General features: G+C 41.2%; 1 protein-coding gene and 1 pseudogene across 24 annotated transcripts in view; both read left to right on the plus strand.

Moving 5' to 3' along the window:
- Positions 1 to 17,248, plus strand: part of PLEKHA5 (pleckstrin homology domain containing A5) — a 249,361-nt gene that overhangs the window by 167,918 nt on the left and 64,195 nt on the right. The window contains exon 13 of one of the 24 annotated variants that reach the window (XM_073020529.1): positions 5,286 to 5,460. The exons of the other annotated variants lie outside the window; for them this stretch is intronic. Coding sequence (XP_072876630.1) covers positions 5,286 to 5,312 — 27 coding nt within the window. The 3' untranslated portion in view covers positions 5,313 to 5,460. Of the gene's footprint in view, positions 1 to 5,285; positions 5,461 to 17,248 lie in introns of those variants that run through there. 24 annotated transcript variants of the gene reach the window in all.
- LOC103218716 (serine/arginine-rich splicing factor 11-like) lies at positions 10,226 to 15,242 on the plus strand (annotated as a pseudogene).

The raw sequence follows: 17,248 nt of genomic DNA on the forward strand, positions 1-17,248 counted from the left end.
AAATATGCCAAAAACACCACCATTTGCTGAGATGCTCCTCCTCAATCACTTTCCCAGCTCGAAATTGTGTTTTATCCCTTTACCTAAACGACCTAGATCCTGTTGAGTCTCACGTTCCCATCACTCCTCTCGAAGAAAGCTTTGTTGAACCTTTTCTATTGCTCCATGCTGTGGTCCTACAGGTGACTTCTAAACATCCCAATGTGTTATTGATCTTCTCTATTCTCTCAACATGTCACCAAAGCTTTTCTGGCAATTTATCTGAAATAAAGTTATTCAATTTTTAAAGTTTGTGATAATGAGAAGAATTACAGAATTGTTTGAATGATATTTTGTGTTTGAAGTAAGAATATTTTGATAGCAAAAATTGGGCCATTTTTAGATAATAATTAGACAGCTTATGAAAACATGGTGGAGACTTTGCCCCAAAACTCAGATATACTTAAATATATATATCTTTAAGGTTTCCTAAAGAAAATCTCTCTTTAAATAATTTTATTAAAAATTTATGATTTAGATAACTGCGTTTTAATAAAATTTTTCATTCAGCTCAAACATTTCCAGCTTTTAATCTTGTTACTGCCAGTAACATAACATTTTAGATGACCAGGTCTGTTGTTTTTGTAGGGATTATTGGTTCCCTGGATTTATGAATTGATTCATCAGTTTTATATAACCACAAATTCAAGAGTAGATTATAAAATCTGAAAAAGGAAAAGGCTCTGGTCACATTTTATACCATATATCATAACAAATGAACATGTGCTCATCTATTCTCACTCTAACACTTATTCTGCCTCCCCTAATAAATCATCAGAATAACCCAAGACCAGCAACAAAATGTAGTTTTCCTCCTGCCCCTTGTGAGGGATTGCAATAATCAAAAGCAAAACTGTAATTTCTTTAATTCTGTTAATAGCTGTCACTATTCACAAAAAAAATAGACCCAAAGAGTATTCTCATAGTTGCTTCAGAGGTCAACTCATTTCTGATGCTACTGGAATGTTTAATAACAAATAAAAAATAAAATTGCCTTATCTGAAAGTCTACAGATTTACATATTAACAGGCAATCCAAAAATCTTGACTTCTGGTGCCTGTAACTTCAGCAATATAATTTGATTCTCACTATCACCGTTTATGAGGATAAATCATGTATTAAAGTGGTTTTAAAATAACAATAGCTCTACTAATTACATGGTAGAATTTTGTTCGGTTTTTTGTTTTATTATGAAGTACAGTATTACAGTTTGTTTATGCTTCCATAGCCCAGTTAGTATATTATTCAAAGTCTACATTTATATAATACTAGCCCTGGTTTATTTGTCATTTTTGTGAATCTTAAGATAGCATAGGCCCAAAGTAGAACCTGTATACATACAGTAATCCCAACTATATATTTTATGTACCTCATCCATGTTCTATGTAGAGAATGAATAAATACATAATATATCAGTAACTCATTTTCTTCTCATCCAGCTTAGTTGTTGCTGAATATTGGAGACACTTTTGGTTACAGTTTAAGTGAAACTTGCCAGCTTTATCCTAAAATGCATCTACTGAATGGATTTAACATTTGTTAGCTTTTTCCATGTTTATTTTTCTGTCTAACAGTGTATAAATGGGATGGGGGGAAGCCATAAGTAAAGTGTTGCCCTTGCTGTGTACTTGCCAGGAGGTTGGAAGTAAATTTCAGATTATCAGCAGTTAAAATGGGGTCTCCTCCCCCGGAGAATGAAGTATCCTGTTGTAGTTGTTTGAAAGTGCAATAGTGGCTGGTGTTTATTTTATGAGGGAAAGAGAAAAATTTGAAAAAAATTTTTTTCTTATCAGAGCAGGGCAGATCAAGCATAAGCTGAGCTGTTGAGCAATCATTTTATGATTAGGAGTCCCTAAAAGGTTCCACAGAGCCAACTATAAGTCATTTGTTTGAAACTAGAGTAACAGGTTTCCGTAGGAGCTGATTGTAGCCAAACCATTTGATGATATTTGGTTGTAAGATACAGAAGGAGCACACTGATTGTTTTGGCTCCTGTACCCTACTGGTTATTAAGGATTCTTAATAGTATCCCTGATGGTTAGATTACCAAGCTAGGCCATGAAAGACAGTATTTTACCCTGTGCTATATCTGAAGACCAGACTAACAGTATCACACACCCTAACCACAATGAAGAAAATATCTCTCTTAAAAATGTATTCAGTGGCTGGGCACGGTGGCTCACACCTGTAATCCCAGCACTTTGGAAGGCCAAGGCAGGTGTATCACCTGAGGGCAGGAGTTCGAGACCAGCCTGGCCAACATATAGTGAAACCTCATCTCTACTAAAAATATGAAAATTAGCCAGGCATGGTGGTGGTCACCTGTAATCTCAGCTACTCAGGAGGCTGAGACAGGAGAATCACTCGAACCCGGGAGGTGGAGGCAGAGGTTGCAGTGAGCCAAGATCACGCCACTGCACTACAGCCTGGGTGACAGAGTGAGAGTCAGTCTCAAAAAAAAAAAAAAAAAAAAAATCAGTGTGGCTAGGCACCGTGGCTCACGCCTGTAATCCCAAGACTTTGGGAGGCCAAGGTGGGTGGATCACCTGAGGTCAGGACTCCAAGACCAGCCTGGGACAACATGGTGAAACCCCATCTCTACTAAAAATACAAAAATTATCCGGGCCTGATGGTGTGTGCCTGTAATCCCAGCTACTTGGGAGGCTGAGGAACGAGAATCACTTGAACTGGGGAGGCAGCGGTTGCAGTAAGCCAAGATCATGCCCTGCACCCAGCCTGGGTAATAGAGCAAGACTCTATCTCAAAAAAAAAAAAATGTATTCAATGTGCGAACCTCAGATCTTAGGCACTTGTATACCTTCCCTGGCAGATCTAACATTGGGAGTGGGGTCTTGAAGTTTCTCAGTCTTGTCACTTAGTAGACCTACACTAGTTTCCAGTTCTTGGCTCCCATAGCCTGGACCAGGACTGGTTGGGTTGAGCAAAAGAATGAAATTAGGCGTTTAGAAACTAGACCAGGCACTGAAGAGAGGAAGTAGGCAAAAACTCTCCATGAATGAAGAGGTAGCACTTTTTTGATCCAGGCATGAAAGCAGTATTAATAGGAATGAGGAAGTTAGAACATTTCCTCACCTGTATTTTAGCTTTTCCTTCCATTTGTTTCTTACTCTTTTTCTTTCTAACATTCCCTACTAGTGTTTGAAGAGCAGTTGTGAGGGAACTCAAATGATATTCCCCTTTTCCTTTTCCCTAATAACTTTCCTGCCAGGTTTTCAAGTAGGCAATGATAACAGAAGGTGAGATATTAGGAACTGTGACTACAAGGTATGTAGGTGGAGATGCGCAGAAGGATCCAGAGACTTAGAGCAATGCTTCACATGCTTTTGGTAAGCATGCTCCCTACTGTGGGTAAACCAAACATGTACGAACCCCCCCAGAATCCTGATATACTACTGCAGTAACCAACCTCTCCTTTTAATATCGGATAACTAAAGGACCTTATCCTCAAAGTCATGGAAAAGCAGGAAGTTTTTCATGACAAATCAGTTTGCCATAGTACAGTTAAAAAAAAAAATGCAGTTCAAGCATACTTATGTATTCTTTTTTGCATGAACATGTTAAAGGTTTACCAGAGTCAATAGCTAAATCCTTCTTTATAATTTATCAGTACTTTTTTTTCTTGAGAATGAAAAACATTTCATGTTTACTCGGAGATCCAGTAGACTGGGGGTAGATTGTCAACAGAGTCAGCACCTATGTATGTGTCCTTTTTTCAGTACATTTTTTAAAAAACAATTATCAATTTCTTGTGAGGAGAGTAAGAAAATCATTTTTGAGCCGGGCACAGTGGCTTACGAATGTAATCCCAGCACTTTGGGAGGCCAAGGTAGGTGGATCACCTGAGGTCAGAAGTTTGAGCTAGCCTGGCCAACATGGTGAAATCCCGTCTCTACTAAAAATGCAAAAAGTTAGCTGGGCGTAGTGGTGCATACCACCCGCTACTCGGCAGGCTGAGGCAGGAGAATTGCTTGAACCCGGGAGGCAGAGCTTGCAGTGAACCAAGATCTCACCACTGCACTCTAGCCTAGGCAACAGAGGGAGACTCCATCTCCAAAAAAAGAAGAGGTGCAGGAGGGACAGAGATAAAACTCAGAAAATTCTTTAGCAGGATATGAAATAATAATAATGGCAGAACTCTAAGACTAAATGGATAATGGATTAGATTAGAATTTAATATGTGTCTCTTAAATTGGCCTATCTAGTCCTTTTACATTATTATCATGGGTCTGTTCTTAGCAGTTGTCTGTCCCATTTTTTTAGCTTTTTTTTTTTTTTTTTTTTTAACCTGTCTCAGTGCTAAGTGGGAAAGATCTCTGTCTCTTGGTGTTCTCTTAACCAAGAATTCGTCTTCATCTATTCATCATTTTACTAGCTGTCACTGTGTGAGCTTCGTCCCTAGCTGTTTCATCCCTAGTTGTTGCTTTCTAGTGGTCTTTGTAAGAGTATAGAAGCATTCCTTCTTTGATAATGTTAAATTTGTAAGTTTCAGGTGACATGTGAAACCTTTTTTAAGATTTTTCTCAAAGTTTTGAAAAGCTATTAGCCAGGATCATAGTGTAATAAGACATATAACGTTTTTCCTTTAAAAAATTTAATTGCGTGTGTAGAGTTAAGAAGCTGTTGTACATTTATGATTTAATAAAATAATTCTAAAGGGAAAAAAAAGAAATTTCTGCCTTCAGCGCCTCCTCAATGTACCCAAAACAAAGCTTGTCATCTTTTTTTTTTTTTTTTTTTTTTTTTTTGAGACAGTCTCACTCTGTTTCCCAGGCTGGAGTGCAGTGGCACAATCTCAACTCACTGCATCCTTCACCTCCCGGGTTCAAGCGATTCTCCTGCCTCAGCCTCCCGACTAGCTGTTATTACAGGCACCCACCACCATGCCCGGCTAATTTTTATATTTTTAGTAGAGATGGGGTTTCACCATGTTGGCCAGGCTGGGTCTCAAACTCCTGCCCTCAGGTGATCCACCCGCCTCGGCCTCCCAAAGTGCTGGGATTACAGGTGTGAGCCACCGCACCTGGCCCAAAACTTATCATCTTTATCCCTCAAGTCCCTGACCAAAAAGCTAATGCAAAAAAAAATTATAATACAGTAAAATGGTTCAGAATATCAGTTAGATTAACTTTGGTCATATCACAAACATTTATTGAATACATCCTCCTTCAGAAGGAACTCACTGGACTTTGAGAGCCATCAGCACTCTTGCTTTACTGTTTGCTTAGACCTGGAACTTAAGGCTGGCACCTTAAAACCCCCAACGGAAAAGAGGATAACACATAGAGAAAGTGAGGCCGAGTCTCCTCTACAGGCTATGGCTGGGACTGCCTGACACCAGCCTTTCACAGTCTGACTGACTGATCAACAAGAAGAAAAACAAGTGGCAGACTACCTGGAAGGACCTAAGGTATGACAAGCCTCCTTGGCATCCTGCCTGCCGCTCCATCACTGTCAGGGTGGAGATTTTCATATTTGTGAAAAAGGCAGAATTAAGTCAGACAAGTGCCTGGAGTTGTATTATGTTCTCCTAAAATATTGTCTGCCCAATATCAGCATGTATTAAAGTTAAACTGATAACTTTAAACTGGAATTAAAAGTACTTTAAAAATAGTTTCACTGAAAATGGAAAAATCATGAGATTCTGTAGTACTATCTGAACAGATTTTTTTTAGCTGATTACAAGTTGGCATGGTGTTTGCTCAGGAGAACAAACGCTACCATAACGCCTTATGTATGCGAGATCCCTTATTACCATTTAGTCAGCAAATCTTGGCAGTGCTTCTCCTGAATCTTTAGTCAGCAAATCTCTGTAATGCTTCTCCTGAATCTTTGCGTGCACATGGCAATATTCGTGGTCTCACATCTAGATTTCATTGTGTATCCCATTTTATTTTATAATAGTCTTGGATATTCCTCATCTTAATTTCCCTGGCTTTGGATAATAAGTTCCTTAACTGTAAGCCTCCACTCTCACATTTGTAACAGAGTAGTAATGTGAACCTGTAAGGGTTGTTACGGATTAATTGAGGTAATATCTATAAACTTCTTAACACAGTAAGAGGAACTAGTAAGCCCTCAGTGAATGGGAAGTCTGTGACTGCTGAAATTGAAATTAGGTCCAGTTGCTCATTTAATCTTCCTAAAGCTCCTGCCACATCTTTTAGCCAACTCAGGAAATTTCACAAACTCCTTTTGCCCTACAAAAAAAGTCTCTTTTTGTCATTTAAGCCTTCAGTCTTCCACCACCACGCCACAACTTGTGAAATAATTCCTCCCCCATAAACCCGTTTCTCCAGCCAGTGACTTACCATTTCTCAGATACTTCCAAAGTACTCCCTTCTCTGCATGGTGTACCTGTGTAGTGCCTGTTCAACCTTATTCTGTATCACTTTACAGTTCACAAAGCACCATCCTATACAACATCCCACTTGTTTCCCATACGCAGGCTCTGCAGCATATCCCCATTTAATCAGATTCCATGACTTGCCCAAAATCATAAGCTAGGATGAAAACCTTGTATTAATGGATTTTCTTTCATCTTTTAAAAATTCTATTTTAACTTCCTTCAAAATTGATGGGTCATTCTGTTCTTAGAGTTTCAGGCTGCTGTCTTTGTTACCTGAGGAATATCAGCTTCTGGCCATGGCTCTAACAAGACAGCAAAGTGAAAACAAAATTTCCCTACCTATTCTAAAATGCGTAGTAGTTATACAGTTCTATTTTTATTTACAAAATATTATAAATATTATTTTACAATTACAGTATTGCAAAAGTAGCTCATTATATCAGGCTTTGCTTCTGTCTTAATTTTACAGTAGATTTTGCCGCTATCTTAATTTCATGTACATTTTTCAGCAAGTTTATTCATTCTGCAAAGATGTATGGAACTCAGTGTAAGGCATGACGCTAGTGCCTACAATGTAGAATTCTTGTTCAAAGCCTGGAAGGGAATATGGTTGAGTATAAATACCAAAAACATTTCTAAAATTGACCTAAAGGTATCATTATGTTGTTGAAATATAAGCTGATAAATCTTTGAATTAATGGTAGGAATTCAGCTACTCAGTGCCATTTGTAACCTCGTAAGAACACAGTTAACCATTAATAAAATCCAGATCCTTGTGTCCAGAAGTTATTTTAACTTTGATTTAAAATTTGGTTGGGTGTGGTGGCTCACACCTGTAATCCTAGCACTTTGGGAGGCCAAGGCTGGTGGATCACCTGAGGTTGGGAGTTAAAGATCAGCCTGACCAACATAGAGAAACCCCATCTCTACTTTAAAAAAAAGTACAAAATTAGCCTGGCATGGTGGTACATACCTGTAATCCCAGCTACTCAGGAGCCTAAGGCAGGAGAATCTCTTGAACCCAGGAGGCAGAGGTTGTGGTGAGCCAAGATTGTGCCATTGCACTCCAGCCTGGGCAACAAAAGTGAAACTCCGTCTCAAAAGTAAAATAAAGTAAAATTCAAATATATTTTAGAGTAGATTTATCCATGGCAAGAACAAGTACCTTTTTGACTAACAGATGTAAGGTTTTCACTTCAGGAATTTCTTTTGCTTAAAAGTGGTAGATTTTAGTGTATCCTTAAAATACTTGAAAGAAGAAAATGTGACAATTTCAAACCTTATGTTCGCAGTAAAAGATTTTTTTAATTGATCTTGAGTTCTTTTAATATTTCCTGTTTCCTGTGGGTGCCAGGAATAAACATAGTAGTAGCCTTGCTTGAAATTAAAAGAACAGTGATTAGGAAAAGGCCATTAAACAAGGAAAATATATTAAGCTACTGAAGTAAAAAAAAAATCAAATCTGTAAAATTTACCCATTGCCGAACATAAGTAAATTATTTGGAATGGCACTAGCCCAGGCCTTCAAAGTTTGCTTTCAAATATACCACAGGTACATAATCTATCTTTCTTGAAGAAAAGGGGAAATATTATAAAGTCTAGCTATATCTTTAAAAATATTATTGATTCTTAGGACTATATAACAATAGTAATGTTTTCAGATTTTACTTATAGGAAAAACATATAGATAATTTATTCAAATTACTTTAAAACTTCTGAAGTAATCTCAATAACCCCTTCAGTTATAAAGAGACTTATTTACATTCTTCTATTACTCAAGTCACTTCACATTTCCCTGCTTCCTGTTAAACAGAGTGATTTCAATGGGTAGCATACCCTTCAATCAGGATCTTGGACTTTCAGATGTGCCTGGAGAGAGAGTGGAAGGCAAATTTACATTGTTACTATCTAAATGACCTATTTATAAAGACCCCCGCATTCCCTAAAGCCTCACCCTGGGCATGTCAAATTCTTTAGCTTTTTAGTTTTGCTGCACATCTTAAGAGTTTATTGATGTACACACAGGAGGACATTCTTGAGAAAATGGAGTATTCTGTGATTACTCTATGGGGCTTTTTGCTTTTGTTAAGACAGATTCCCAACTTAAAAAATCTTTTCCAAAGAAGTCATTAAGAACTCAGGAAAAAGTCCCTTTTCCACTTAAATGGAAAATGACAGCAAGAGATGGGTCTTCTTCTTAGTTAACAGTGAAGGACAGAAGCTCTGCTCTGTATCCACCCAGACTGTTCAAGATAAAGGAACTATTAGCACAGAATTCAGACTCAAGTAAACTAAGTTACAAGACAGCTTGAGCAAAGGTTTCCCCTTCTGCAAATGAGTTGGAGATCGTGGGTGAAATCATACTTACTTCACTGGTCCTCTGTCGCCCAGGCTGGAGTGCAGTGGCACGATCTTGGCTCACTGCAGTCTCTACCTCCTGGGTTCAAGTGCTTCTCCTGACTCAGCCTCCTGAGTAGCTAGGATTACAGGCACCCACCACCACACCCAGCTAATTTTGGTAGTTTTTATTAGAGATGGGGTTTCACCATGCTAGCCAGGCTGGTCTTGAACTCCTGACCTCCAGTGATCCTCCCACCTTGGCCTCCCAAAGTGCTGTGATTATAGATGTGAGCCCCCGCCCCCGGCCTACTGGTCTAGAATTTTTAGACCTAGTATCTAATATGATAGCCACTAGCCATGTGGCTATTTAAATTTGTAATTACATATATATAAAAGTAAAAACATTTCCTCAGTCACGCTAGCCCCATTTCAAGTAGTCAATATTGAACTACACAGATATGGAACATTTCCAACATTACAGAAAGTTCTGTTGGACAGCACTGTTCTAGATGAATTTTTTTTTTTTTTTGAGACGGAGTCTTGCTCTGTTGCCCAGACTGGAGTGCAGCAGCACAATCTCAGCTTACTGCAACCTCCATTTCCCGGGTTCAACTGATTCTCCTCTCTCAGCCTCCTCAGTAACTGGGACTACAGGCGCATGCCACCGCGCCCAGCTGATTTTGGTATTTTTAGTAGAGATGGAGTTTCACCATGTTGACCAGGCTGGTCTCGAACTCCTGACCTCAGGTGATCCACCCACCTCAGCCTCCCAAAGTGCTGGAATTACAGACATGAGCCACCACGCCCGACCTCTAGATTATTTATTATATAAACTTTTAAGAGAGCAATTAAGCTACTGCTTAATCACTTGTTGTATTTAAAGGGAGTATGGAGAATTAATTTTTTCTAAAGATGAATTATATGAATGACCATCTTGGCTCTGCTCACAACTCATCTTTTTCCCCCTTCCCCAAATGATTCAGGGGCATTTTACCTCATGAGTTAGAATATCCTATTTTTTCTGCCTTCAGAGCTGGTCTAATTTCTTCAGAGATAGATTTGAAACAGACATTTAAAAGCTACTAAAGTAGCTGGCACAATGACGCAAGGCTGTGTAGTCCCAGCTACCAAGTAGACTGAGGCAAAAAGATCACTTGAGTCCAGGAGTTGTGGGCTTTTGTGCACTATGCTGATCAGGTGTCCACACTAAGTCCAGCATCAATATGGCAACCTCCTGGGAATGGGGGACCACTAGGCTGCCTGAGGAGTGGTGAGCCAGCCCAGAGGGGAATGCAGCAGGTCAGAACGTCCATGGTGATCAGTAGTGGGATCACATCTGGGAATAAGCACTGCACTCAAACCTGGGCAACATAGTGAGACCCCATTTCTTTCTTTCTTTCTTAGTATCCTTTCTTTGAGCTGTTGTTTTTTTTTTTTTTTTTTTTTTTTTTTTTTTTTTTTTTGAGACAGGGTCTGGCTTTGTCACCCAGGCTGGAGTGCAGTGGCAATCATGGCTCACTGCAGCCTCAACCTCCTGGTTTGAAGTGATCCTTCTGCCTCAGCCTCCCAAGTAACTGGGACCACAGGCCTGCACCACCATGCCCAGCTAATTTTTTGTAGAGAGGGAGTTTCACCGTGTTGCCCATGCTGGTCTCGAACTCCTGGCCTCAAGTGAGTACTCCTAACTCGGCCTCCCAAAGTACTGGTACTATAGGCGTGAGCCACCGCGCATGGCCGAGACCCCATCTCTTAAGAAAAAGAATTACTAGGTGGGCACGGTGGCTCACACCTGTAATCCCAACACTTTGGGAAGCCTGAGGTCAGGCATTCAAGACCAGCCTGGCCAACATGGTGAAACCATGTCTCTACTAAAAATTCAAAAATTAGCCAGGCGTGGTGGTGGGCACCTGTAATCCCAGCTACTCACGAGGTTGAGGCAAGAGAATTGTTTGAACCCGGGAGGTGGAGGTTGCAGTGAGCTGAGATTGCGCCATTGCACACCAGCTTTTAAAAAGGGGTTAAAATCTCTTAATGCTATATCTTATACATAGACAACAAGAAAATATTATAATCTAGATCCAATACTTGTGTTTACTTAGTTTGAAGTTTTTTGTCTTTGATAGTTGTGCAGTTACCTTGATCAATGTCTGGTATCAACTTATCTGGACCTTGAAAAATTCTTTGGCAGTCATGTTTACTTGAATTGGTGCCAGGATAGGACCATGGTTCACAAGTCTGACTTCTCAGAACTGACAGTGAATCTTCAGAAAGACAAAAACAAAGTACAGTACTCAAGGCTGTCTTTCCCCCAGTCCCCAGTAAGAATTGCCAGGGCCCAGACCTGTGCAGGTTTTAAATCTCCATAGGTAGGTTTTTGGGGTGGCTTTTTTTTTCTTTTGCCAGATATGAGAACTACACCAAATAAAGGAGAAAAGTCAGCTGGGTGTGATGGCTCATGCCTGTAATCCTAGCACTTTGGGAGGCCAAGACGGGTGGATGTCTTGAGCCCAGGAGTTCGAGACTAGCCTGGCCAACGTGGCAAAACCTGTTCTCTCTCTCTCTCTCTCTTTTTTTTTTTTTTAATTCTTTAGTTAGAAATGAAAAAAAGAAAGAAGTCTAGTTTTTCTGAAACAAGCACTGTCTTGGTGCTAACTTTCTTCATGTGTGGAACACATAGAAAGTGATGTTTGTACAGCACCTTGAAACAAGCAGGAGGTGATGCCAAGAGCCTTAGCCCTGCAGGGACCCTGCTAGGCCTTGTGAAGCTGACCTTGTAACCCTTTCCAGCCCATGGGTGTCAATTGGGAAATTCCACACAAGATCCTAGCAGGTGCAGTTACATATAATTCAATTGAATAAATGGTTTTTGATGATGGGATTTTAAAATCAAGTTATTCAGTAGGCAGGGCGTGGTGACTCACACCTGTAATCCCAGCACTTTGGGAGGCCAAGGCGGGCAGATCACGGGGTCAGGAGTTCAAGACCAGCCTGACCAACATGGTGAAACCCCGTCTTTACTATAAGTACAAAAATTGCCCTGATGGGATGATGAGCGCCTGTAATCCCAGCTACTCAGGAGGCTGAGGCAGGAGAATCACTTGAACCTGGGAGGCAGAGGTTACAGTGAGCCAAGATGGCGTGCTGCACTCCAGCCTGCGTGACAGAGCGAGACTCCGTCTCAAATAGAAAAAAAGCCCAGCGCAGTGGCTGAGGCCTGTAATCCCAGCACTCTAGGAGGCCAAGGCGGGTGGGTCACCTGAGGTCGGGAGTTTGAGAGCAGCCTGACCACCGTGGAGAAACCCCATCTCTACTAACAATACAAAAAATTAGCCGGGCTTTGTGGCACATGCCTGTAGTCCCAGCTACTCGGGAGGCTGAGACAGGAAAATCGCTTGAACCCGGGAGTCCGAGGTTGCAGTGAGCCCAGATCTCGCCATTGTTCTCCAGCCTGGGCAACAACAGCGAAACTCCGTCTCGAAAAAAAAAGAAAGAGAGAAAATCAACCTATTTGAAGACTGGGTGCGGTGGCTTTACTAAAAACACAAAAAATTAGCCGGGCGTGGTGGTGGGTGCCTGTAATCCCAGCTCCTCTGGAGGCTGAGGCAGGAGAATCGCTTGAACCCAGCAGGCGGAGGTTGCAGTGAGCTGAGATCGCCCTATTGCACTCCAGCCTGGGCGACAGTGCCAGACTCCGTCTAAAAAAATAAATCAAGTTATTCATATTTGCCTAACAGACCTCAAAACAAGAGGCCAGGATTAAGTATCAGATTTTCTAGAGTTTTTCTAAACATTTGGACTTAGACATTCCAAGTAAAAATATGTTTTGTTGTGAACAAAAATACACTGGCATTGTTACCTAAGTGTATTTCCAAGATGTTGCCACGTATGTTTTCTTATTTACAGCTAGAGTTAATTATGAAAACTGTGGGGTTGGAGGCGAGGTGGAGGCGGCCGTTTGTTTTCTCGTGGTCTCCAGCTAGCGTGCTCGCTTCCCCTCCCCCGCGGCGTCTGGCGGGGTGGAGAAACGGTGGCAGTGGCAGCTGGAGCAGCAGAGGCTGGAGCATCGGACACCCTCCTCCCACGAACCAGTTCCTCTTTCCACTCCTCGCTGTGTGTTTGATGTGTTAAAGCAGGAGCAGGAATGCGAGCAGCGCCATGAGCAACACTACCATCGTCCCCAGCACTGCGGGTCCGGGCCCCAGCGGCGGGCCTAGTAGCGGAGGTGGTGGCGGCGGTGGAGGCTGTGGCACTGAGGTAATAGATGACTAATCTCCCCGAGCACTAGCTCTGAGCAGATGCGGACTCTCTTCGGTTTCCTAGGCAAGATCGATGAACCACACCTCTTCCCGCTGGATAATTCCCCTTTGCCAATCTCAGTCTTGTTAAGTTCCATGATCCAGACTCAGCAGTTGTGGCACCACGTCTGACACTGTGTTCCTTGACAGAGCTTTGATAATGTACCATATGCAGAAGGAGTCATTCCTGATAAGGCTAAGGCTTGCTTGTCTCTGTTGGCACCAGCTAATGCAGTGGCAGGTCTTCTGCCTGGTGTTGGGCTCCTGCCTACTCCTAACCCACTTACTCAGACTGGCGCCGTTCCACCGGCTGCTTTGGGGGCTCCTACTCTTGGTCCTGCCCTTGCTGCCCTTGGGCTTCCTGGAGCAAAGATGAACTCAGTCTGTTGCCACAGATCAGTTGCTGAAGCTTATGAGTACTGTTGATCCCAAGTTGAAGCATGTGGCTGCTGGTCTTGTTTCAGCAAGTCTGAAATCGGATACCTCTAGTAAAGAAATAGAGGAAGAGGCCCTGCGTGGTGGCTCACACCTGTAATCCCAGCACTTTGGGAGGCTGAGGCGGGTGGATCAGTTGAGGTCAGGAATTCAAGACCAACCTGACCAACATGGTGAAACCTTGTCTCTACTAAAAATTCAGAATTAGCTGGGTGTGGTGGCACATCCCGGTAACCCCAAGTACTTAGGAGACTGAGGCAGGAGAAGTGCTTGAACCCTAGAGGTGGAGGTTGCAGTGAGCCCAGATCGTGCCGTTGCACTCCAGCCTGGGCAACAAGAGCAAAACTCTGTCTCAAAAAAAATAGAGGAAGCTATGTAAAGAGTATAAGAAGCACAGTCCCTAATTTCGGCTGCTATAGAACCAAAGAAGAAAGAAGGCATTCAAGATCATCTTCTAAACACAGACAGTCAAGAAACAGATCAAGAGAGCGATCACATTCTAAGTCTAGGAGTCACTGATCCAAAAGCCCAAGACAGAGAAGATCTCATTCCAGAGAGAGAGAGGTAGAAGATCAAGGAGCACATCAAAAACGAGAGACAGAAAGAAGACGAAAGAAACGTTCTAAAACGCCACCAAAAAATTACAGCAGAGCCAGACATTGTAGAAGTACAAACAGAGACGACAACGAAGAAACAGGAGTGGAACAAGATCTCCCAAAAAGTCGCAGTCTCCTAAAAGAAAATTGTCTCTCTCACCATCCCCTGGGAGACATAAAAAGAAGAAGAAAGATAGTAGGGATGAAAGAGTAGGGAGAAAGATAGTAGGGATGAAAGAGAACGATCAACAAACAAGAAGAAGAGTAAAGATAAGGAAAAGGATCAGGAAAGAAAATCAGAGAGTGATATAGATGTAAAAGTTACACGGGTTTATGATGAAGAGGAACCGGGTTATGACAGTGAGAAAGAGGAAAAAAGAAGAGAAGAAAGCAATAGAAGCAGGTTCCCCTAAAACAAAGAAATGTTCTGTGGAAAAGGGAACTGATGATTCACTAAGATAATCCAAAGTGAATGGGAATGATCATCATGAAGAAGACATGGATATGAGTGACTGAATATTGCCTCTATGGGAATCCAACTGTATACATGCATCAGTGTCATTCCTTTGTGTGATTTCTGAATGCTGTATTTGTTCATCTCAAACCTAGATGTATACAGCTCTGAGTTATTAATGGCTATAAAGCTCCTGTTATTGATACTAATTTACATCAAAAAGCTTTTAGAAAATGGTATGACATAAGCAATTCTTGTCATGGTAACATCTGATGGAGTAACCAAACAGTTTTACTCTTGGTGCTGCTTCATAACAGAAATGAAAAGCTGCATGCTCCTGCAGCAGGAATGGATTGTTTATGTCATATAATTTCCTTTATTAAGTTCACTTATAGTACTTCTAGAATGTTATGCATCGGGTTAATAGAGCCATGTAGGAAATGCACTGATTGCATGTTATTGTGGCAAGAATATCCTAAATGTCATTAAAATCCTCCAACATGATGGATCTACTTATGGTCTTGTTTGTTGACGTGACAAATTAACATTCTTATAGTTCCATCTGGAAATGAGCATTTGAAATAGATAATCCGGCTGGGCACAGTGGCTCACGCCTGTAATTTTCGCACTTTGGGAGGCCAAGGCGGGCAGATCACCTGAGGTGAAGAGTTCCAGACCAGCCTGGCTAACATGGCGAAACCTCGTCTATACTAAAACACACACACACACAAATTAGCCAGGCATGGTGGTGCATGCCTGTAATACCAGCTACTCCGGAGGCTGAGGCAGGAGAATCACTTGAACCCAGGAAGCAGAGATTGCAGTGAACTGAGATCATGCTACTGCACTCCAGCCTAGGTGACACAGCGAGACTCCATCTCAAAAAAAAAAAAAAGAAGAAGAAGAAAGAAAGAAAGAAGGAAAAGAAAAGAAATAGATAATCCTTTAAGCCTTGTGGCAAAATTTTTGTCATTTTGGTTTAACTTTGAATGGTTATTATGCACTAACCTTTTTTGATGGCTAATTAGGGTTTAATTACAGAAACAAGATTTCAAGTAAAACTGTCTTTGGCAGTGAGTAAATAGTATATTTTGAAGCAGAGTTGTGTACTTTTTCATAAGATGTTTGGGAATTTTTTTTCCTGAAATAATTTATTCCACATCTACATCAGTGAAAGCTATCTACCTATCCTGAGTCCATCTTAAACAAAGAAAAAACTTATCTCTTGCCCTTATTTTGAATTTTCCACTCTTCCGTTAATTTGTCTTAAGCTCAGTGTTGGAAAAAAAGGGATAGTGCATTTTAAATTGTCCTTCATATGCTTTTAAAATAAGACAAACTGACTGGGCGTGGTGACTCACACCTGTAATCCCAACACTTTGGGAGGCCGAGGCAGGCGGATCACCTGAGGTCAGGAGATTGAGATCAACCTGGCCAACATGGTGAAACCCCATCTCTACTAAAAACAGAAAAATTACTGGTGGGCTCCTGTAATCCCAGCTACTCAGGAGTCTGAGGCAGGAGAACACTTGAACCTGGGAGGTGGAAGTTGCAGTGAGCCTAGATTGTGCCACTGCACTCCAGCCTCGGCGACAGAGTAAGACTCTGTCTCAAAAAAAATAATAAAATCTCAAGTTGTATAAAACGGATAAATTTATGTTACTGCAGTAGTATTCTTATGCACACAGTGATTTCATGTTATATATGCAAAGTAGTTAGGCAACTGTTTTCTTTGTTACAGGCATTTCAAGCTCCACTTTTGTGCAGTAAAAAGTAGGCTACAGTCTGTGCCATGTTGATGTACAATTTCTGAAATTATTTTATAATACTTTGATAATAAAACCCTTAAACTTAAAAAAAAGAAAATTGTGTAATGCCTGAATCATACATTCTCATTCTTATTATGAAATAATCTGCCCTTTATAATAGCTTTATAATTTAGCAATTAACTGAAATGTAAATCTATGTTACCTATTACTTCAAAGAAGGAATTAAAGCAAGAAGCAAAGCATTTAACTCATTTCAAGTGAATTTTTAAACATCCTACATGTACTATTTAGTCTTTCCTCTGATTCCTTACATCACAGTATGTAGACTGTTAACACCACTCTTAAAATGGTTTCTAGGATTCTCATATTCAAACCAGAAGTGAATTATGTATATTCTTTTTTTTTTTTTTTTCTTTAAGAACTTGAAAGCCAGGCGCAGTGGCTCATGCCTGTAATTCCAGCACTTTGGGAGGCCAAGGCAGGTGAATCATCTGAGGTCAGGAGTTCGAGACCAGCCTGACCAACATGGTGAAACCCCATCTCTATTAAAAATACAAAAATTAGCTGAGTGTGGTGGTGGGCACCTGTAATTCCATCTACTCAGGAGGCTGAGGCAGGAGAATTGCTTGAACCCGGGAGGTGGAGGTTGCAGTGAGCCAAAATGGCCCCATCTGTACTCCAGCCTGGGTGACAGGGCAAGGCTCCCTCTCAAAAACAAAACAAAACAAAAAAAAGAACTTAAGCATGCTGGGCACAGTAGCTCTCGCCTGTAATCCCAGCACTTTGGGAAGCCAAGGCGGGTGGACCACTTTGAGCTCAGGAGTTCAAGACCAACCTGGGAAACATGGCAAAACCCCATCCCTACAAAAATTAGCTGGGCGTGGTTTTGTTGTTGTTGTTGTTGTTGTTTCCCAGTGCCTGTAAAAATTATGCTTACTCTATACTGTAGTCTG

The sequence above is a fragment of the Chlorocebus sabaeus genome, chromosome 11 (assembly GCF_047675955.1).
Source record: "Chlorocebus sabaeus isolate Y175 chromosome 11, mChlSab1.0.hap1, whole genome shotgun sequence".
NCBI classification, from domain to species: domain Eukaryota; kingdom Metazoa; phylum Chordata; class Mammalia; order Primates; family Cercopithecidae; genus Chlorocebus; species Chlorocebus sabaeus.